The sequence below is a fragment of the Rhinoraja longicauda genome, chromosome 17 (assembly GCF_053455715.1).
Source record: "Rhinoraja longicauda isolate Sanriku21f chromosome 17, sRhiLon1.1, whole genome shotgun sequence".
In the NCBI taxonomy this organism is placed as follows: domain Eukaryota; kingdom Metazoa; phylum Chordata; class Chondrichthyes; order Rajiformes; family Arhynchobatidae; genus Rhinoraja; species Rhinoraja longicauda.
This window is the reverse complement of record NC_135969.1, coordinates 34,492,084-34,515,304: the sequence shown is the minus strand read 5'-3', so window position 1 is coordinate 34,515,304 and position 23,221 is coordinate 34,492,084. Positions and strand designations below refer to the sequence as shown.

Here is a 23,221-nt window from a genome sequence, read left to right as displayed (position 1 = left end):
CCCTCCTGAGGTGGGATGGAGGCAATAAGGAGAAATGTTATATTCCTGATTAAGATGAGCCTTGGCAATCGGGAAATTGGAAATGGTGCAAGTGGCAGAAGGCAGAGAGTCTCTGAAGGAACCTGGGTCTCTGGGGCTGTGTCACTGTGCTGCTACCAATAGTCCAGGTCTCTGAAGCATATGGGAGGGCAGGGATCAAAACCACACATACTAAAATGTAATGTAATACCCATTATATCATGAGCATTGTGCCAGGTTTTGATCTAGTTCCCTTATTGCAATCCATGAAAGGCTCTGGAGGCGATAGTGAATTTCATCAATGTCTGCCCTTCCTGAGAGGTGATAATTGAGAAACCCAAATGTTCTAGTGAACTTTCTTTGCCAGCAAGAGGCGTAACACAGAGGGGGCAGGTTGGTGAACGACCTTTATCTGAGATTTAGGTTTATTGCTGTCACATGTAGAGATACAATGAAAAGTTTTGTTCTGCTTGTTACAGTTCTTGAGACAAGGCCCGTCCACCTCAGTGCTTTATTGAATGGGACAATGGCTTGCAGCTCAGTTTCTGAACATGGATAAACACAAACTGCACACGACAGATGGAAATGCGGTTTGGAAGACCTTGGTTTTGGATTCCAAAGGATTCAGTTGCCCAAGGATGAACAACTTTACATTGGCTCCAATTCTCTGGAATGTCAGCTGGATGTGAGCTGCAGCAAGAACGTCTGAAATAGGTCTCTGACCAATACCTCTGCCTTATTTACATCAATAGTCATCACAATTAGCTGTATTGTAGATCCATTGGGTGGCATCTTTCCTTCCATGCCATCATGAAGCAAATGTAAGATGGAGATGAATTTCTGGCGACAGTTGATTTTAAGAAGTGCTCCATGATCCCTTCCTCCCAGAGGTCATAAAAAGACCAAGTTCAGCAAACAGTATTTACTGCAGAGCTACTTCCCAGCGACGATCATGTTGCTTTCCCATGCTGCTTTCCAGGATTAGTGCTTCAGTCACTGGTAAGAGTCAGTTGTGCAGGACAATGGTGATGTTCCTTGCAGCAAACATCAGGGAGATCCCTCTGCAGCAGGCACAACAGGCGGATTTTGACTGCGTTCTTAAAATAATCAAGATGCCAGCATCTCCGATGTCCTCTGGAATATCCTCATCTGCTCATGTGGTTCTGGTTTCATGGCTGCAGCTCATCACCACCAGGTTTCTATGGGGATACCACTTGTTACATTTTATGACGCATCAGTCTGAGTGGCGACAAGGTTAGAACTAGCTGGACTACTGGTTCTTGGGAAATGGCGCATACAGGAATTCCTTTCACTTGCGATTAATGAGCTTCTCCATCTCATGGTCATTCTCATCATCGAGTAGCATTTGAAGACAGTTGGAACTAATACCCAGCCTTGAGGAACTCCTGCAGAGATTGCAAGGCCTGGGATAAATGACCCATAATATCCATGACCATCTTTCTGCACAACCCCAGTCACCAGACTTTTCCATTTGAGGCCCATTGAGTTCAGTTTTACTGGGGATTCTTGTCACCACACTTGGTCAAATTCTAACTTGATGCCATTTCTAGAATTCAGATCTTTGGTCCACGTTCAGATTAGAGCTGTGAATTTGCCTTTAATAAATCCATGGGGTCTTTCATTTACGAACCCATAGTTTATAAATGACAATGAATTTGTCTTGGATTATTGTCTCAAAACGCTTTCAGCTATTTCCAAATATTCTGCCACCATTACTTTCTTCATGTTAGGTTTTTAGAAGATACCCAGCATCTTAAAAAATCTTTCCAACCAAGTAAATCCCTTCCATTTTAAACTGAAGTAAAGTAATTCCTTTTGAACTTGGCTTTCTGTGACCATGGCCCAACCTCAAGTTGATGAGACAGCAATAGAGAACACAGTAGCGTACATAATCAAAATTATCATGCTATCTGCAGTTCTACATGCAATCCCCAAGGTAGGCAGGTGTTTATTTCTTTTTGATCTACATCTGTTATATGCTTTTTTTTTGTCAAGTCTATCAAGCAAATTGAGTGAATATAGAAAGCTAAAATGGGAAGAAAATTACTGACCTTGCTGCTGTTTTTCAGTATGGTATGCTTGTATGCTTGTGTTACAAACCCAAGCATTTCTTTGAAAAAAAAATAACTCCTGTTAAATTGAACAGAACACTGCCAGGTTGCTCATTCATCATATTTCAAATGATGCTTAATTATTTCCACTTTGAATGAATTATGACTACATGCATGGTGATATTAGTAAAAGATATTTGTCATGATCTCACTTACAGTGGAGGCTCAAAGACATAGCATAATCTCAAAAAGCATTATCTAAATAGACACATGTTGTTTAATTTTCTTTTGTATGCCTCCAGAATAAAATAATTTTTAAATAACAAATACTGTATAACGTTTAGGAATCATTATGAATGTTACATCCGTGCATCTTTGCAATCATATCATTTGACAATGGTTTTCATTCATTAACAAATTGTGGATGTTATTGGTAATGCTGGCATTTATGTCCATCACTGATTGATCCTGAAAACAGTTAAGAGTTAACCACATTACTGGGTCCACACTGGATAAGGATGAATGTAAACAAAATGTGTCATTGCAAAAATATGGTCATTTTGATTGTCGAGGCCAGCTTTGTGTTTCAAAGCATCTCAAATTTGCTTCAATGGGAGAATAAAAGACAATTTTCACTTGGCAAGGAACTTCACAGATCTGCTGATTACAAATTTAAATGAAGAGAAAAATTGTATACACTGATGATGATACATTATTATATTTTACAGTGCATTTTGCTGTCAAATAAAGTAGATCATTCAGACCAAGTGAAGGGAAATTATTTAATTGAACATAATAGGCCAAATTATGAATAATGGAGTTATAATCAGAGACTGATCTTTTAAAATGTATACTTATTAAATTAATTTAGAAATTAATGTTTAATTATTGAGAACTCCAAACACAAAACACTCCGGTGAGAACCATCTGTAATACATATAAGCATTAATTGTTTAGATCGTAAAACTCACACCAAGCACAAAATGAATAAAGCCAAATCCAAAGCAAGATTGTTTTTTATAACCAGTTTGGATCTAATTATTTCTAATACTGCAAATTTTATAGACAGCTGCAGAAACGTCACATTGTCACGCACAGTAACTCGGTAATATTTTAGCTCATTGAATGAACAGAGTAAACTGGAGAGTTGAAATAATTAGGGAACAGAATTAAATTAGTAGATTGTATGGCTGCGGCAAATCACATAGTTTTATAAAAAGGAATAAAAAACAAAGTACAACATTTAACAGCCCATACAAACAGTATATCAAACTGTTCCAAATTTAAAATTAGATATGTCCTTTGCAGAAGTTATAAAAATGATAGGTTAGTTAACAAATCTACAGTAAAAATACTTTTCCGAGATTATCTCAGATGTATCAGAATTATTGCCGATTTTCAAAATACCCATTACTTAGAACCCATTTGAATAAGATGTCTAATTATTTTTAAAAACAGAGACCATGACAATTGCTGGAAATCTAAATTAACAAAAGACCACAAAGGCAGAGGTCAGGCAGCTTCTCAGGAGAAGGAACAGTTGCAAGAAGAGCTAATCAATGCACTGCATTCACACTCCTAAATTCAGTAAAGGAACACTGCTGAGTGCAAGGAGCTTGTCCCATAGTAGTGATTTCTTTTGACCTTACTGTTTTATCTTTCTTTATTAAGTCTCTTCCATTTCATGATACTCCAGTTGGCACCTGCTACTTTAACACCTCCCATTTACTTGTAGTCAATTGCTTTGTTTTTACCATGGCCACACAATTCTTCTCTAATGTTCTCCATCCCACATCAGAACAATCTGAGAGCAGTTTACTTTTTACTGAAACAGATGCCCAAGCAGTCCCTCTCCATCTGGCTGACCTTGTTCTCGCATTGATTCTTTTTCCAAATCAAAATATGTAGCTATGCAAAATCAGAAAAAACCCCAGCAGTTACTGGAAATCCGAGATAAAAACAGCAAATGGGAGAAACAGTCAGTTCAGGCAGCATCTGTAGAAAAAGATACACGAGCTAATGTTTTAGTTGAAAGGCCGAGTGACAATGGGAAGCAGCGTGGTGCCAATTTATATCAGTATTTTCAAAGTCAGAGAGCAAAGCACAGGAACAAGTCCTTTAGCTAACCACATCCATGCCACCTTTTTGTGGGACACATCCTTATATTAGGCCTCCTCCCTATCCTCTTTTTCTGGTATTTTGATGATTACATTGAAAGCCGATACCTATTCTTCCACAGAATTTTAAAGTTCCATCACCTTTGCTGCCAACCTCCATCCTGGTTTTGTTTACATACTTCATCTACAACGGTCTTGTTTTTTTAGACTGCTCGATTTTCAGACTGGGATTAAAGTTAGAAATCAGCATCCTTTACAAGTCCATAAATTGTCATTGTTCTCCTGGCTAAATTCCAATTAAATTCTCAGAAATTTGACCTAAAAAGTTAACTATTTCTCACTCCACATTGCCCCATGTCACTTTGCTAATTTCTGGCAACACTTTTATTTCCAAACATATTTTTAGGTTTTTTGTCCTTTATTCTTTCTGAACTGCTTCAGGCACAAATTCCTCTTTACCCCTGTCCAGGCAGTCCCCTCTGCCAGCTGCAATTTTTAGAGCATCAATTTCAATCACCCACCCAATCCAATTCCACTCTTTCCACAAAGCTGTCCCACACTTGAACCCATCATATTCCACCCACTGTTCCCACCCTCATGACAAATCTTGCCCGGCTGTCTCTGTCCAACTCCAACCCCCCCCCCCATAATGTAATGATCAAGCATGCAACAAATCTCACACAGCGCAAGACTCGGATGGAGAATAGTAGTAAACACATGGAAAATTTATATTCCTGCTTCCACAAGGTATGGGATAAAATATGATACAACTCATTTTTATGTTGGGACATTGAAGGGAAGCATATCGTGTGTCAAATTCACACACTCAGTTGGAAAAACAAGCTGTATTCTCTCATTTGGTCTGGTCAAGAAAAATAAGTAAGTGATATTGGCATATGAAACACCCATTTTTAAATCAATTATTGCAGTAGGATAGAGATAGTAGGGAGACTTAGTTGTGCATCCAGTGAGCTTTCCGAACCTGTAATTCATTCCTGAAGCAACATGCTCTTGCAGTTGATAAGACAAACGGTCCGTGCCCAGGATATTTCCGTGGTCTTCTAGCAGGCACAGCAACACTTCTTTAAAAGTAACACAAGCAAAGCATATGCCTCCGTGCAACAATCCAAGCATACTTAGCAATAAAAATACGTTTAAACACATCACCTGGCAGGCTTTGTACTGAGCAGCTGGGCTTCAACAAGCTTCAATACCCTGCAACATATTCTGTCCACTGAGCACAAAAGTTGTGCCACAAGGAAAAATCTGTCCTTTCTGCTCAAATATATCAATTTCTGGCAATGAACAAAAAGCAGTGCATCTTCGTATCAAATTGTCCGATTTTTATGCAATTTACTTTAAAAAGAACATTTTATGCTCCATGTTTGGTTTCTCAAATTTTCTGCCAATCCAAAATCTGAAACATATCAGTTTGCCATCTGTTAATTTCCTTCTAATATTTGAAATACTTGATGCATTACATACTAATACATTTTGTCAATAAGTACTCATGGCCATCGCTTGTTTTAAATGAGGTAAAAGCACAAAATAACAATCCTCCATGTAATCTGGAATTCATCTTATGAAAGACTTTGGGAATTTAATTTGCTCTACATTTTAGCATTAACATTCCTACCAGATGTAAATAATAAGATACCTATCCATACTGAACCATACAAGTTGGAGACCAAATAAAACCATAACCATTTTCACCAGTTCATTTTGATACCAATTGAAATCAATCCTTGTGTTCTTGCTGGCTTTAGATGGCAAAAGTAAGATTTATTGCACATTCCAAATCACCCTGAAAGCCTTAGTGAAACAACCTTCTTGATTCACTGTTCTGGAAAACAGTTAACCCCACATTAGAGCTTTAGCATTCGGACTCTGTGACCATGAAAGAACCGTGATAGATTTCCAAGTCAACATCCTGACACACTTAAGAGATAATAGTATTCCAAACTATTTCCTGTCATTGTCTTTTTAGGCAGAGAGGTGCTATTGCAAAAAGAGTATTGATTTACTGCAGTGTTTCCAGTTGCTGAATTCCATTGTGCGCCTCTTTTCAGGTGGTGGAAGTTTAACATGAAGATATATGAAGTGGGGATATACTGAAGATGCGGCAGACTGCGAGTGCGGACAGGGCCTCCGGACTATGGAGCATCTCCTTGGCTGTGACATGCTGCATGACACATGCACTGTAAAGGATCTTGCCGAGGCCAATGACATGGCACTAAAATTTGCTCGCTATTGGCAAACAGTTGTGTGATGACATGAATAAATAAATGAAGATACCAATCAAATGATCATTTTGTCCTGCATCGTGTTGAGCTGATATTTTTTGAAGATTCACTCGTCCAGACTTCCTATTACAGTTCTTTAACTCTCCGAACAGCATTCTATTGCACTGCGGTCGGTGCCTTGTGGCTGATGAAGACAAGACATTCACAAGAAAAATATCAAACCTCTGACCGAACATACAAGTGGATGATCCATTGAATTTATGTGGCTATTTCTCGTCAAACGTGACCCACTCAGAATTTTGATGATGTGCCACATTGTCTATAAGGGAGATGCATACATGCTGTGATTACAAGTATCCATTGCCTGACATTTGTCATAAGAATATGACTTGCTTTTTATGTAAAGAGCTTCAAAAGTCCAACATGATTTAGATATAGTACAGTACAGCATAACAGGCCATTCAGTCCTGCATGACTGTGTTGAATATAATGCCAATTTAAACAAATTCCTTTATGCTCGGACCCGACCTATATCCCTCCCTATTCATGTGCTTATATAAAACACATTGATAATGCCAACTAGATACTGCCAAATTTATATTGGTAAAACATTTTTTACATGGAAAAAGGCAACAGGATGCAAACTGATCTCCATATTGTTTACTCAGAAGAAATTCAGGACAATTAATTTGACACTCAAAGTAATGACAAATGCGTTGATGCTTGAGACCATGTCCGTGAATGTTGCAATATAAGCAATTTTAAACGCTACAATATTTTTCTACAATACAGAATCCCAAAATTAATTAACGCCCAAGTTCTTGAAACACAAATGTTAATAGCTTAAATATTCTACTGCAGGATATCAGAAAAAAGAGGATCACATTCTCTGGAACTTAATCTCCGAGGTGAATACCCTAATAAATGTTTTAATGAGTTTTAAATAGAATTGAATGGGACAATGGAAATATATTTAGCATTTGCAAACTAAAATAGCTCAGCAATACAGCATTGGTTTGTCTCTCAAAGTTAAGAAAACATATTTTACAAAATTTCATTGGGCCAACAAAAGGTTCAATACAATGCACATTTAATGAGCTTGCATAAGAAATAAATTCAATAGAGAGCTTGCATACATTGGTCAACCTGACACAAAATGACTGCGTGCGTTTTTTCTTCTGTTGTGATGATCACAGTATTTCATCCAATTCTTCAAACATCACAATCTTGGTCGAGTCAAAGAAACCTAAATTGTAAGTGGTTCAATTCATGCTGCATTTCCAAATTCATGTAATCAAGGTTGACAAACTGCCTGAACTTGATGCAGGAGATTGAATTTTAACCACAATGTAGGGAAAGTCCCAGTGCGTGTTTGAAATGAAAGAAAAATGAACACTCTATAAAACTAACCCATAAATGTCTTCCGACTGTGTACAGGACTGAAAAGGAGAATAACTGCTACAACATTAAATGTAAACTTTGTCTCATTACTTTGCTTTCATTAAACTGCAAGGTCTGTCATAATGTTAAACTCCTCTTAAAAAAAAAAACTACAATTAAATAAATTTTAACTATTTTATTTGTGAAAAACTACAAGCAGAATTCATAAATAGACATTTCTATTTGAAGCAGTTAAGGAAGAAATAATAAAGTGGCTTCTAATAACATATTCGTGCACATGCCAGTAACAGGAATATATTAACATCTTTTATTTGCTAGACAAAAAGCAGTGTAGGTTATAAAGTTCCCAAAACGTTTAAGACCTGGAAATAATTTTACCAACTCACAAAACCACCATGAACACACCAGCATGAAGATTAAAGGAAACAAATCCAGCACGCTGTCAGCCCTAATGAATTTACAAGGCAAAAAACTTCAAAGCATTATGCAGGACATTTTTCAGGCCAAATGAAAATATACCTTGGACATTACAATAACAAAATTCACAAGATTATGTTATGCCACTTTAAACAAGCATTCTATCTGGGTCTCCAATGAACAAAGCTAAAGAAATAACAATGTAACCATCTTTACACAGTAAATAAAGGTTACAAGTCATACACAAGAACAGAACTGCTTGCGCATTAAAAAACTGTTCAACTCGTCATTCTCTAAATGTTGGCTCTTGAACCATTTCAAGTTACATACAAGCATTTTTCTTTAATATTTCCAGCAAACAATACATGTTTCAATAACTTAAGTTACAATAGTTTATAAAAGTAGACTGAAATATTTTTGGTAAGGCAGATGAAGTGCCACTCTTTCCAATAATGTTTCTAGAAATAGAAATATTTTTTCAAGTTGTATTAACTTTGAAAGTGGCTCATTAGGTTTAAACTACCAATTTCAACTTGCAGTATTACTGTTACTTTTAAGACTGTTCTTTTAAAAAAAACTGTGCACCAATTCAGTCTACAGAATACAACATTAAAATAGTGACCTGTTTCCAAGTCATCATCGACATGCCTATTTGGCTGTGTAGTTTCCATTAAGGAGGCACTGCAGAAAAGCAATCAGATCCTAAGTTTAAAAAAAAAAAAACTAGGCTAAGCAGCACAAAGATAGCTGGCTATGACCCCAAAGAACAGCACCTAATTAAATGAAAATAATTTTCCAATAGAATAAGGGTTCATTACATTACGTGAAAATTGCATTCAGTTTATGCCTGCCCCAGCAGAGTGGCATTTATCTTTTATGTTCCACTCTGATCAGTTAAATTATCTGTACAGCTATGCCTGTATGAAGGCCATCACATTTTAAAAATTTATCCTTAAGTTTATCACCTTCTTAGAATCAAAATACTAAGTGAAGCATCTTAAACATTCTAAATGCAGTTGGAATAAACTTTATTTCAAGCAAGTGTTAACACTGCACAGAAGTATTAAATTCCAGAGATACAATTTACAAGAAAGAAAAATATCAGTAAAGTTTGCAAAATCTAAGTGCATCATTCTATACAAAGATAAATTACAATATGAACTTATACATGTTTTAATATAAGGGAACAGTGAACTAACTGTTACATTGGGGCTTGCATTCTGTAAAACTTGTACAAAGCCGCCCCCCCCCCCCCCCCAAAGAGTTTGGAGTTAATATATTAAAGAACATTGGGAAATTCTTCCCATTATGATGTCAGACAAAAATAAGAATATTTGATGATTAATGTAATTTTAATACAAAGCATAATAACATTTAATACGTGTCATGTACTTTGCAGCATTTAAATGTATTCTAATTCCAAAAAAAACAAATACCACCGTGGTAATAAATAAGTGGCGTATATTTGTTAACTGAAATTTAGAATAATTCTCTTCTTTGAAACTTCATTGGTAGTGCCAAGTTATTTATCTCATTGGGCTTTCTAGATTGATGTGGAAGTAATATCACAAAATGTTTAGTAGATATTGCTCCAATGTTCTGTATTGCTGGTATGCAATTGTCAGGTATAATATGGCAAACACAACAGCCAATTTGACTTTGTAGAAACATTCTCTGGAATACTTAACTAATCCTGATACACACCCATATTATCATATAGGCATCAGCATTCTTTCAATTTCTCTCAACAATGCCGTAGCGCTATGTATCTTTGAGGAAATATTACTTCCATTATTAAATGTGCAGCTCTATAACTGACAAGCCTTGGAGTGGAGAAGAAAGCTGATAACCAAAATGGAAGCTTCAAACCCAATTATGTTAGTTTTAAAATCTGACATAAAAAATGTCAATGAGGGAGTGTACAAAAAAACCCTGCATTATTTCCCATTAAATTCTTAATTATTTAGTGACTTTTGCACCCACATAGCCAAGAAACATCTTGATTCAAGAAAAATAGTAAGCCACAATTTTGCTTACATACACGGTTAAAGATTTTTCTGTTATTTATACTTATAACAAAAGCACATTTTGTTTATGGAATGGCAGGAGATTCTACATAAAAGTCCTCAAACCAGATTCTTACATATTCTTCCATTACCATTTCTATTTTAGTACTGATTTGGCTTTAACTGTACAGAGATCAGAGGTGATAAAGATCCAAACATTACTGGCAAGTGCAAAAATTGAAAGTGGACACGGAACATGTCAAATTTTGCAGTTACAATGACTAATCTGTTTCTTTCACACAGGATTAACTAAAACAGTTTATTTAAAGATGATAAGTATGATTTTCAGGATGAGCCCGTCTTCAGAAACAGTGTATAATCAATTCAGTAACAATCAATGCTAATTCTACACTGCTGATATTCACTTCACAGGTAAAAATGAACTACCATGAAACTGCAACACGGGCACAGCGAATTTTCATTTGATTACCTTGGAACTTTGACTTCTCACTATCATTCTCTCACAGGTAATTTGCTTCAGTATACATGTCTATATGAAATATGTTTAAATCATGCTGCCAGTTATGAGGCATTGCTTCTTTACATTAGCTGGGTGGCTGGGAAATACATTATTGAGTAATTACATTTACAGCACAGAATGACGCAGCTTTCAGGTAAGTGTAAGGAAGAACCCACATCTATAACTTAAACACTGAACTAATCCAGCTTAATTGTTCAATTGCCTCGAGTATACTTATCTTCAGCCATTTCTGCTTTGGAAAAGTCAATTGTCCTGATGTCAAGGCAGGTTTCATTGCAACAGTTTGCAAAACTTGATCTTCTCTGCTGGAATGCACAATCCAAATCTTATCTGTTGAATGCTGCATTTACTTCACAGTGTATTAAGCACCAGTGTTTCTATATGTTGGTTTCTAACAACCATTTATTTTGTTTAAACCAGTTAAAGACATTTAACATCTCTAAAATTGCTAATCAGCATAGTTGCTGGCAACAAAACTTACAAAAAAAGGATATGTTGGAAAGGGTGGAATTGCAAACGTAATAAATAAAGTCAAAAATACATAATGTACATGGAAATTGTGCACTGCAGATTTATAAAAAAGTAGATTCAGGAGCACATCCATTATAAATGATTGTTAGGAAAATATAAAACCAAGGGAATACATAAAAAATGTCAAAAGTATTCACTCATACTTTTTACATTGCATGTGCGGGTCTAGAGCCTGACAAAGCTCAGAATGATTCATCATTTACTGCTGACATTTCACCTTTTGGCGTAGAGGAACGTGATGAACCCTTGTCTGTGCTCTCTGATCCAGAACTACTTTGGTTCTGTTGCTCAGAGCCAGCGCTGGATGTGACTGTTGATGATGACGTAGAAGAGGATCGTATTTTTTCCTTAAAGTCTGTTATGATTACTGTGACATTGCCCACTGTCACGGCAAGCTGTTGTGCAGTACTTCTATCCACATTTTTCAGTTTGGGTCTGCAAAGTAAGAAACATACAATATGTGTGCCATTTTAAAGACAATTTAGTTCCTCCGACCACATAGGACAAAGCAATTTCATGCAAAGTAACATTAAGCAGACCTCCCAACATTTGATTTTAAATTCAGAATTTTGATGTCCAAACTTCAGACTTTTACATCAAAATTCATAATATGGCGCGTAATGCAACTTTTCAGCAAAAAAAAAGTATGCACGCCAAATGCGCGTACGCGTTGCGCTACATTCACATGTGAAAAATGACTATTATTTCCAAGTCTGTAGTTCTTGGACTACATGTACAATGTCAAGCCTATCATGAGTATATTCTACTATTATAGAAAGGTTATTGAACAGAAATACAAATACAGGTTATTATAACAAAGAAAAAAGAGTTTTGTTTTGTCTATTTTGCTTTTTCCTTACACATCCCAATTCTCTTGGTATTGAATAAAAGAACAATGGTCATAAAATGTATGACTAAGTTATGAAGAAAGTTTCATTTAAAAAAAACTGCACATACCTAATTTAATTGAAGACATACTTGCTCCAGTGGTCTTCAACAGCAAATCTCAATGGTCCATGTCCTCCCCAACCCTAGTCCCCCCCCCCACCCCCCTCTCCCCACCCCCCACCACTCCCCTCCCCCTTTCCCCCCAAATCCACTCGCCCACCCCTCCTCCCCCACCCACACGCCCCTCCCTTCATCCACCCCTCCCACTCCACTGCCCCCCCCCCATCCCCTCTCAACATCAACGGGCCTCACGCTCCGCAGCGAGGCTAGGCCAGTAGCGAGGCGAGCGGTGAGGCTAGGCCAGCGGCAAGGCGAGGCCGGCCAAGCGGCGAGGCTAGCGGCGAGGCGGGGCCAGCGGCGAGGCCAGAAGAGAGGCGTGCGGCGGGGCAGGGGGGGGGGCAACGCAAGTGTTTTGTGGAAAAATGTGAGGCGAAATCAGAATGGCGGAAATGAAATAAGAAAGCGGAAACTTTCCGCCAAATTTGGACTGGTTGGGAGGTCTGCATTAAATGTTCAGTGAAACCCAGGGCTTAAGAATTGGTGCAAATTCCGTTTCTAGGATTTAAACGGCTTTTATCATTTTGTACATGAACAATTACTTTCCTGTTCATGATTGCATTGATTCAAGAAAATAAATCACTATTGTTAGGTATTACAAAATGGAACACTTTTGCAAAAAACTCAACACTTCTCAACGATCCTGACTTTTAAATATTTCTTGGCTGAACCTTGTTTATTGCTGAAAGTACGGGAAAAACAGACAAATTCCTCAGAGAATCTCAAGATATTTGGTGGGCCGAAGGGCCTGATTCCATGCTATATATATCAATCAGTGGGAGGCGAATGAATTGAACTATGAGAGCCTAAGAGTGAACATTTCCTCTAGGGAAAAACCAGAAATAGGGATCACCGCTTAAAAATAAAGGAATGCCCATTTAATCTGTGAGGCAACTTTAACCCTTAAGATCAGGAGCTTTGGAACTTCTTCCCACAAAACAGTGGAAACAGAATGTTTAAATATATTCAAGGAGTACATAAATTCTTGATAAGCAAGTGGGCAAAAGATTACTGAGAGTAGACAGGAATAAAGAGCTTAAGGTACGATGAAGCCAGTTATTATCTAACTAAATGGTGGTTGGCTCAGACTTGAGCAGCTGAATGGCTATACTCCTGCTCTGTATTGAAACCAGCTAAAGTTCCATTGCTTAGTTAAGTGTTTTATTTGACTTGGAGTTCTGAATTGGCTTGAGTGTTGTAACTTGAAAACAGTTACTGTTTAATCAATAACATGTTAAAGGACATCAACTCAAAATATCTTAACTGTGACCAAGTAAGCAAAATGCCACACGTTGGACCGAAGAGCATGCTTCCATGTTGTACAATTCTACGACTAGGGTACAGTACACAATTGGAAATAATTCTGATGCAACTCTGGCAAATTGTTTGAGGAGAAATGTGCAAAAATAATTTAATTGACAATATAAAATATTAATGGGGACCACAAATCCAGTGGACCATCATTCATTTCATATGGTACCCCATACTTCAGGCAACTGGCCATCTAGCCTGTTGCCTTGTCTGGATGGTGGGTTGTTTGGAAAGAACTAAAGGAGAGGGAGAGGACTTCTGCTTGATCTCATTTCTTCGGGCATGGTGAAGGAAGCAACCTGAAGTTTCATGTGATAGTTTCAGCCTCAATTTGATTCATGGATTCAAATCCCAGCCAAACATCCACATCGACAGAGCTCCAAATACTTGGAGGAATACAGAGATCTGAGGGTTGAGGGATTGGAGATTGCAGAGTCCGACCCACAAAGATTTAAACATGAATAATCAAAATTACATTAGAATAGCAAGATTAAAAAGCTGATGCATCTTCCATCTCACCATTCAAAATATTCGCATTTTATTTTTCAACAGTTCAATTAAAAGTACAATTAATTTGTTTTACTTTCTACTCAGAAGGCATACATTTGTGTTTTATCCTTCGTGGGCTCATATGAATGATTAATATTTCCCATCTAACTTCTACTCTCCCTCTGAACAGTATTAACAATTGGAATTTCACCAAACCTGCAGCTTACACCTTTTACACTCAATTTTAAAAAACTAACAGGACTGAAAATAAACTGCACTTGGAATTAAATGTTTTTAATTCCATATAATTCCAAATATATTTATGGTTAAATAAGCATATTGCTTTCAACATTCAAACTTGAGGTGAAAGGGTCAAGTTGCACACTTTATCAAAATCATCAAGGCATAATGATGCATGACATATTTTTCAATTTCCATTTCAAAGACATTCTGTTTAAAAGGCACGTTAATCCTGGAAAGGGTGTGGGGAAGAAAAGGAATCTTTCCCAATGTACATCCACACTTCCTGCAAGTTATGCAGATATGTCACCCAGCTCTGTGAGAAAACGTTATAAGCTGGGGTTATTGTGCATTTTGGTGTTCACATGTTTCCCTCGGATTTGGCAGTTTTGCATTAGCTCACAAAGTGGGCCAAGACTGATCTGTGTTTATAATGAGGACTCGCATTTACTTCCAGTCAGTAACAAGAATGGAGTAGCCTGGAGGAAATGCCCACAATGACAAATATAGAGCAATGTCAACGTCAAAAAAGATAATAATGGGGGGAAAGGCCAATAATTTCTTCATCGACTTCATTTGTCCAAAGTCAGAAATTATGTGTTAGCATTATCAATTTTTGTAACAAAGCCAGCCAGCGGTATAAAAGTGTACAAGATTGATCCTGAAGATTGTTTTCTTAGTTATTGAATGTTCAAAAGATACTCTATTCACCATCAATGCAAGATGTGTAGTCCATTTCTATTCAAATCTATAAACTATATTAACTAGTTATTATATGGTCCAAAGATCAGTTTACAAACGGAAAATGATGCAAGCTTGCAACTGTATTTCACAGGAAATTACTTTACCTTGAAGTGTGTATGCTATCAGTTTTTGTTGTGGCTTTCCCAGATTGTATACTGTTGATTTCACTCGGAGGTCCCTTTTCAAGTTCCATTTTCAGCCTGAAAATAAACCCATAGTAGTGATAGAGTTCCACATATGTATGCAATGCAATTCCACAAAATAATTGTGTCAGTTATTAAATAAACAAAATCATTAACCTTTTGAATAAGCACCATCAGTAAATGAATCTAAAATTGATTTCATTTATTTTACCACGGCATTCTTAATTTGTAAGCATCCACCCTGCCGGTAAACGTTAATTCAATCCTATTTCATGCTGTTAAGTAAATTTATACAAAAAAAAATTCTACACAACGGTTCCAATATGTGCAAAATCTTTGATTAATTTGTTAATTATATCTGATGAGTGCACGTGCAGTTATTACAAGTTAATTGGTATCCTGGCAAAAAATATAATAGAATGGTGCCAATAGCATGTCACATAATTGGTTAGCTGCTGGCATACTACAAGTCAACAACTGGCTAGAATCAAATAAAAGACCCCACATCTGCCGTCAAATACAGCTACAAGTGTAACACAAGAGGCTGCAAGGGTACAAGGAGGTTTAAGTGGTAGGCAAGTGGTGCAAATGGATTATTATTTGGAGACAAGCAACGTCCCTTAATTTGGTAGTAAGAATGCAGAAACGATGCATTTTCAAATGCATTTCTTCAGACTATTATAATTTGACATTCCAGGATATTTAGTGATCTTCGTACACGCGTGCACGTTTACATAAAGGCACAGCATGCAACTAGGAAAACAAATGGGTTAGGTGTATTATTGTCACAGTGAAAAAAAATTGTTTTGTATCCTATGCAATCAGATAGGTTGAGCTTATAGGACTTGATAATACAATCCCAACTATAACTTATAATTATATAATTTATACTATATTATATAATAATAATATAGGAAACATAAATACAATCATGTCAAACTAAAGTACAATAGATAGAGAAAAGGGGAAGATACAGAGTGCAGAATATAGTTCTCAGCATTGTAGTGCATCAGTTCCATATGCAAAGTCCAATGCCTACAAAGGGTAGAGGTGAATCCGACAGTACCCTGGCTCATGGAAGGACTGTTCAGAAACCTGATGACGGAGGGAGGGGGGAAGAGAGCTGGCATTGGGGGGGGGGGAAAGAAGCTGTTTCTGATTTTCAGGCAATCTTTATTTTTAAAATAAAATAATTTCTCAGTCATGGAATTTCTCAGTGATGGAATTTCTCAGTGATGGAATTTCTCAGTGACAGGTGAAAATTTTTGTTCATGTGTGAAACTTTTATATACATCCCCAACAGCTAGAATATTAACTAATCAAATGCTGTCATCCAAATTTCATTTATTTAGGGGTTGTAGACAAGGATGCCCACTATCTCCGCTTCTATTTGCCCTCGTTATAGAACCACTTGCTGAGAGTATTAGATCAAATCCAGACATTCACGGTTATAACACTAAACATACAACCAATAAAATTTCTTTATATGCAGATGATGTATTAATATACATTACAAATCCTGAAATTAGCATTCCGAATTTATTAAATCTCATAACTCAATTTGGTTCATTTTCAGGTTATAGAATTAACTGGTACAAAAGTGAAATTATGCCAATAATGGAGCAAAATCCGTCCATGCTTCAACAATTTCCTTTTTAAATTGCCTATGAAAAGTTTAAATATCTTGGAATTTACGTGACTAGGAAATATACTTCTTTATTTAAATTAAATTTTCCTCCTGGTGGGGAAGATGCTGGAGTCAATTATAAAAGACGAAATTGCTGAGCATTTGGATAGCAGTAACGGGATCATTCCGAGTCAGCATGGATTTACGAAAGGGAAATCATGCTTGACAAATCTACTGGAATTTTTTGAGGATGTAACTAGGAAAATTGACAAGGGAGAGTCAGTGGATGTGGTGTACCTCGACTTTCAGAAAGCCTTCGACAAGGTCCCACATAGGAGATTAGTGGGCAAAATTAGGGCACATGGTATTGGGGGTAGGGTACTGACATGGATAGAAAATTGGTTGACAGACAGAAAGCAAAGAGTGGGGATAAATGGGTCCCTTTCGGAATGGCAGGCAGTGACCAGTGGGGTACCGCAAGGTTCGGTGCTGGGACCCCAGCTATTTACGATATACATTAATGACTTAGACGAAGGGATTAAAAGTACCATTAGCAAATTTGCAGATGATACTAAGTTGGGGGGTAGTGTGAATTGTGAGGAAGATGCAATAAGGCTGCAGGGTGACTTGGACAGGTTGTGTGAGTGGGCGGATACATGGCAGATGCAGTTTAATGTAGATAAGTGTGAGGTTATTCACTTTGGAAGTAAGAATAGAAAGGCAGATTATTATCTGAATGGTGTCAAGTTAGGAGGAGGGGGAGTTCAATGAGATCTGGGTGTCCTTGTGCATCAGTCAATGAAAGGAAGCATGCAGGTACAGCAGGCAGTGAAGAAAGCCAATGGAATGTTGGCCTTCGTAACAAGAGGAGTTGAGTATAGGAGCAAAGAGGTCCTTCTACAGTTGTACCGGGCCCTGGTGAGACTGCACCTGGAGTACTGTGTGCAGTTTTGGTCTCCAAATTTGAGGAAGGATATTCTTGCTATGGAGGGCGTGCAGCGTAGGTTCACTAGGTTAATTCCCGGAATGGCGGGACTGTCGTATGTTGAAAGGCTGGAGCGATTGGGCTTGTATACACTGGAATTTAGAAGGATGAGGGGGGATCTTATTGAAACATATAAGATAATTAGGGGACTGGACACATTAGAGGCAGATAACATGTTCCCAATGTTGGGGGAGTCCAGAACAAGGGGCCACAGTTTAAGAATAAGGGGTAGGCCATTTAGAACGGAGATGAGGAAGAACTTTTTCAGTCAGAGGGTGGTGAAGGTGTGGAATTCTCTGCCTCAGAAGGCAGTGGAGGCCAGTTCGTTGGATGCTTTCAAGAGAGAGCTGGATAGAGCTCTTAAGGATAGCGGAGTGAGGGGGTATGGGGAGAAGGCAGGAACGGGGTACTGATTGAGAGTGATCAGCCATGATCGCATTGAATGGCGGTGCTGGCTCGAAGGGCTGAATGGCCTACTCCTGCACCTATTGTCTATTGTCTATTGTTTATTTACTAAATTACACAGAAATATCCAATTTTGGAAAACACTCCCTATATCATTAGTTGGTCGTAGTAATGCTATAAAGATGATCTTTCTTCCACAGCTACTATACTTATTTCAAGCAATTCCGATCTATCTTTCAAAATTTTTATTTTTATTTTTTTTAAATCGATTCAATTATTACTAATTTTATTTGGGAATACAAGACTCATAGAATAAATAAAAGACATCTATGTAAGTCTAAAACTAATGGAGGAATTGCCTTACCTAACTTCTTATTTTATTATTGGGCGGTTAATATTAAAAATATAACCTGCTGGTTGGATGACACTGATCAACAACCAGATTGGTTAAAGATGGAGAAAGAGGATTGTTTACCATTTGATATTGGTGCGATCCTCTTAGCTCCAATAAATTTAAATAAAAAAACATATGGAGGTAATCCGATTATACATAGTGTTATCCGTACCTGGAAACAATTAAAACTTACTTTAAAACTGAGTAAATTATCCTCTTTCCTCCCTATTGCGAATAACCCTTCTTTTAAACCGTCTGTCTTAGATAGAGGATTTGCTCAATGGAAAAGTTATGGAATTAAAATGGTGGGAGATCTTTATCATAAGGGAACTTTTCTTTCCTTTCAGGATTTACAGCAGAAGTACGGATTACATGTTAATAATTATTTTAGATATTTACAATTTAGAGATTATGTAAAATTACACATGCAAGAATATAAATTTAGAGGTCCAGAAACTCTTGATGTATGCCTGAATCGACATTATAATTCAAATAAATTAATATCCTTTATTTATAATACTCTCCTAGATACTGACATTCCGTCATCAGAATCATATAGACGAGCATGGGAGGACGAATTGAACCAACTCATAATGCAAGATATATGGGATGAAAGTTTACAACATATACACCAATGTTCATTAAATACTAGACATTCCTTAATACAATTTAAAATAATACATAGACTACATTATTCGAAGACGAAATTAAATAGGATTTTTCCTAGTATCTCTCCTATTTGTGATAAATTTCAATTTCAAGAAGCTAATTTAACTCATATTTTCATAACTTGCATAAAAATGCAAAATTTCTCGTTGGATATTTTTAAAATAGTTTCTAAAGTTATCAACAAGCAATTGGATGTGGATCCAAAATTAATAATATTAGGATTATCAGAACATATTACAAACTTTACAACAAGTCAGGTACATTTTCTTGATTAGTTTAATAACTGCGAAAAAATTAATACTTAAATTTTGGAAAAAAACAATAACCCCAAATGTGGATTACGGAAATGACAGAGACCTTACATTTGGAAAAAATAAGATTTGCCTTAATTGACAAACCTGATTTATTTTTTAAAATAAGGTCTCCATTTATTGAATTTTTAAAAAAGTAAATGGGTTTGACACAGGACTAAAATAAAAAATTTAAATTAAAAGTTGAAACTTGAGTTTAGGGTTGGATGTACAACTGTGGTTATTGTCTCCCGGATCTACCCCCTTTAATTTTTATAGCTATAACTCTTTTTTTTTTTTTTTTTCATTCTTCTTTATTTTTATTTTCTCTCTTTAAAAATTTAAAAATTGAAGCTATGTAAGAACTTTGTAACAAATTTGTCTTTTATTTCTATCTGTACATATGCTTTTAAAAAAAAATTTTAAATTAAAAAAATAGATAGAGAAAAGGGGAAGATACAGAGTGCAGAATATAGTTCTCGGCATTGTAGTGCATCAGTTCCATATGCAAAGTCCAATGCCTACAAAGGGTAGAGGTGAATCCGACAGTACCCTGGCTCATGGAAGGACTGTTCAGAAACCTGATGACGGAGGGAGGGAGGAAGAGAGCTGGCATTGGGGGGGGGAAAGAAGCTGTTTCTGATGTTCAGGCAATCTTTATTTTTAAAATAAAGTACACAGAAATTATACAGGATTTAGGAGTTTTTTTCAAAAATGTTCCCTTGTAAGCCTGGACTAGCTTTTGTAGTACAACAAATATATCTAGATTATCTTCTCAGATAAAGAGGTAACAGGTGTATGCCAACAGATTGAAAATGCACCAATTTTCTCTTTCATTTCCTAAACTTCAATTCCAATGAAACAAAATTCTATAGAGTTCGAGGAGATGCTGAGAAATTATATCCCCTGGATGGACACGGGCTTGTCGCCTTTGTACAAAGAATCAGTCATTATAGAACTGAACTGAAAATGAATTTCCCCTCAAAAGGTTGCAAATCGAATATATTTGCCACCGTAGGAGACTTTGGATGATCAGTTTTATTAAAGATGAATAATCTTTAATGCATTAAGGGAACCAAAAAAGATAGAAATTGCATAGGAAAGTGAAATTAGTGTTCAGCCATAAATTTGATGAATACAGAGTACCTCTAGTCTTTGCTTTTCTATGCCAGAGATCTTATTTAAGAATGTTACTCTTTCTAGAGAAATTATTGCAATTTCCCCAATTTAGCACAGTAACTGCAAGAATATGCTTTTAATTGTATGACCTAGTTTAACATTGTTTAAGAAAAATCTTTAAATGTAAATTCTGAATTAACCTTGAGTTCTTCTAAATTACAGGGAAGACAGTTCAGATCTGAAAATTAGAGTGCACAAAAGAGTTTCAAAAATGCCACTTACTTTATCTTTTTGTTGCTGTTCTTTTTGCTTGCATTTGAGCTTACTTCTTTTTCTTTGTCAGGCTTATCTTTTTCAACCTTTTCCTTCTTTTCTTTCTTTGGAGGTGGAGGTGTTGCATACTGCTGTGCTACTTGTTGTGCAACCAGCTGTGAGTTTATTCTTGGCTTTCTGAAATTAAAAGTGATGCACTAGTTTTATTATGTGCATGCACATTCCTACAAGAAGAAACACCTCAAACATAAGCAAGTTTTTTTTTTTAATGTAAAAGGAAGCCAATTAAACAACGATTATAAAATAGCACTCCAAATCCCATTACTGCCAAATTGCCAACCAATTATCTAACAGAGATGAGGAGTTGGGACAAAATTGCCCTGCATGTACTGGAGACCTCTGGCATTCATGTACAACTTCATTATAGTATATGAAAATGTAAAAATGGTGAAACAATGCTCTTATGCGTATAATTACAATAGCACAAATATTTGTGCAGTTGTACTTACAGGGAAAAAAACTCAATGCTCCACAAGGGAAAACAGATGCTGAACCAAGAAAGATTAAATAATCCACAGCATAAGACAATATGTGCTATAATTTTGGGTTGTAATTTCAAATTCCAAAAGTGTGGGGCCCAGATATCTAAACGGATGATTGCCAACAAAAGGATAATTCAAATGCACAAGGGACTGAAATCAAAGGAACGAGTTTGAGAGGAAGTTGAGCAAATGGAAGAAGAGTATCAGAAACAGCAGGCAAAATAGTTTTAGATTAACTTTTTACAGAAAGTGGTAGGCGGAGGGCAAACCAGATGCTTTGCAATAATCAGGGCTAGATGTGACAAAAGTAATCAATTGCAGAGGGGAGGGGACTAACATTTGAATGACCTTTCATCAGAACCAGAAAATTGTATTTAATTTACAGAGCAGTAGGGATTGAGAGAACAAAGGTATTGTCTGTTGTCAGGCTTGAGTATCACCAGCATTTTCTATTTTTAAAGGCGATGCTTCGGTCAGGAACCTTCAGGCTTCAGAGATGTTGCCTGACCAGCTGAGTTATTCCAACACTTTTTTGGTAAACAAGCATCTGCAGCTCCTTGTGTTTCTCTGTTCTATTTTTATTCTTAACATTTCATTTTTATGTAACCAATTTTGATCATTTGTGCACAAGTCCATCTTCCAAAGCAGACCCTTAAGGGATACAGTTAAATATAAAAAATACATGGACCACACAAAGAAAGTTTTAAAAAAAAATCTGGTATTTGTGTGAAGTCTGTGAGATATTTGTACTGATTTATTAATGCTCTAAACAACATTAGTGCCAATACGGACTGACAGACATTGTGAATTATACACCAGAGAAAACACTCTGTTACATGCTTCTTTGACAGTGGAAGTACTGAAAGGCATACAGAAAATGTATTGAATGCATTCAAAGGAAACCTTGCATAGGGTATAATTTCAAGCTTGTACTCTATCAAAATCATAATGTGGAGGGTTGTAACAAACCTCCAGCTCTAACAGACCTCAAGTACAAGGACACATGCAATTTAATGGAAAGTTAACATTTCAGTAGAAAGAATGAGAAACCATGAATTTTAACATGTTGCCCCAATACAACAAGTTAAGAAAGCTGTTCATAAAGCAAGGTTGGTAAAGCCAGGAATACAAAACTAAGTTCAACTAAACTTTTTTCCAATTGTACTTGAGAAAATATTGTCCAAAACGATCACAAGCAATAAATGTTCTATACACAACCTTCTGAAAGTCATTAACAACGCCAAGAGAGAATTCCAGACCAAGTTATAGTTATTGGATAACACATGGGCACCGGCCGATCGATTGTGGCAAGGCTTGAATGCTACAAACTTTCGGCTATTATCAATGGCTACTACGTATCATTGCCCAGTGAGCTCACTTTGAATAGGTTAGTGGAATGATGTCACCCGCCCTGATGGCCTCGGGAGCACCTGTACCCACTGTCACCAAGATGCTGCTTGTCCCGCTGAGTTACTCCAGCAATGTGTCTACCCACTGTCACCAACGTAGATATCAGATCAGCCTTCTTGAGAGAACATCTGCAAGCAAATGGTCAGAATGGAGTCCCCGGCCGGACAAGCTGGCAGGAGTGTTTGTGAAGATAGACACAAAATGCTGGAGTAACTCAGCAGGACAGGCA

General features: G+C 36.8%; 1 protein-coding gene across 4 annotated transcripts in view; it reads right to left on the bottom strand.

Annotated features, from left to right (window-relative positions):
- Window positions 1-8,011: 8,011 nt before the first annotated feature.
- Window positions 8,012-23,221, bottom strand: part of rybpb (RING1 and YY1 binding protein b) — a 79,030-nt gene continuing 63,820 nt past the window's right edge. For 2 of the 4 annotated variants that reach the window (XM_078414499.1, XM_078414496.1), the window contains exons 3-5: window positions 21,050-21,217; window positions 15,240-15,335; window positions 8,012-11,781 (exon numbers count right to left, since the gene is read on the bottom strand). In XM_078414499.1, coding sequence (XP_078270625.1) covers window positions 11,529-11,781; window positions 15,240-15,335; window positions 21,050-21,217 — 517 coding nt within the window. In that variant the 3' untranslated portion in view covers window positions 8,012-11,528. The remainder of the gene's footprint in view (window positions 11,782-15,239; window positions 15,336-21,049; window positions 21,218-23,221) is intronic. The other 2 variants (XM_078414497.1, XM_078414498.1) reach the window with 2 other exon arrangements.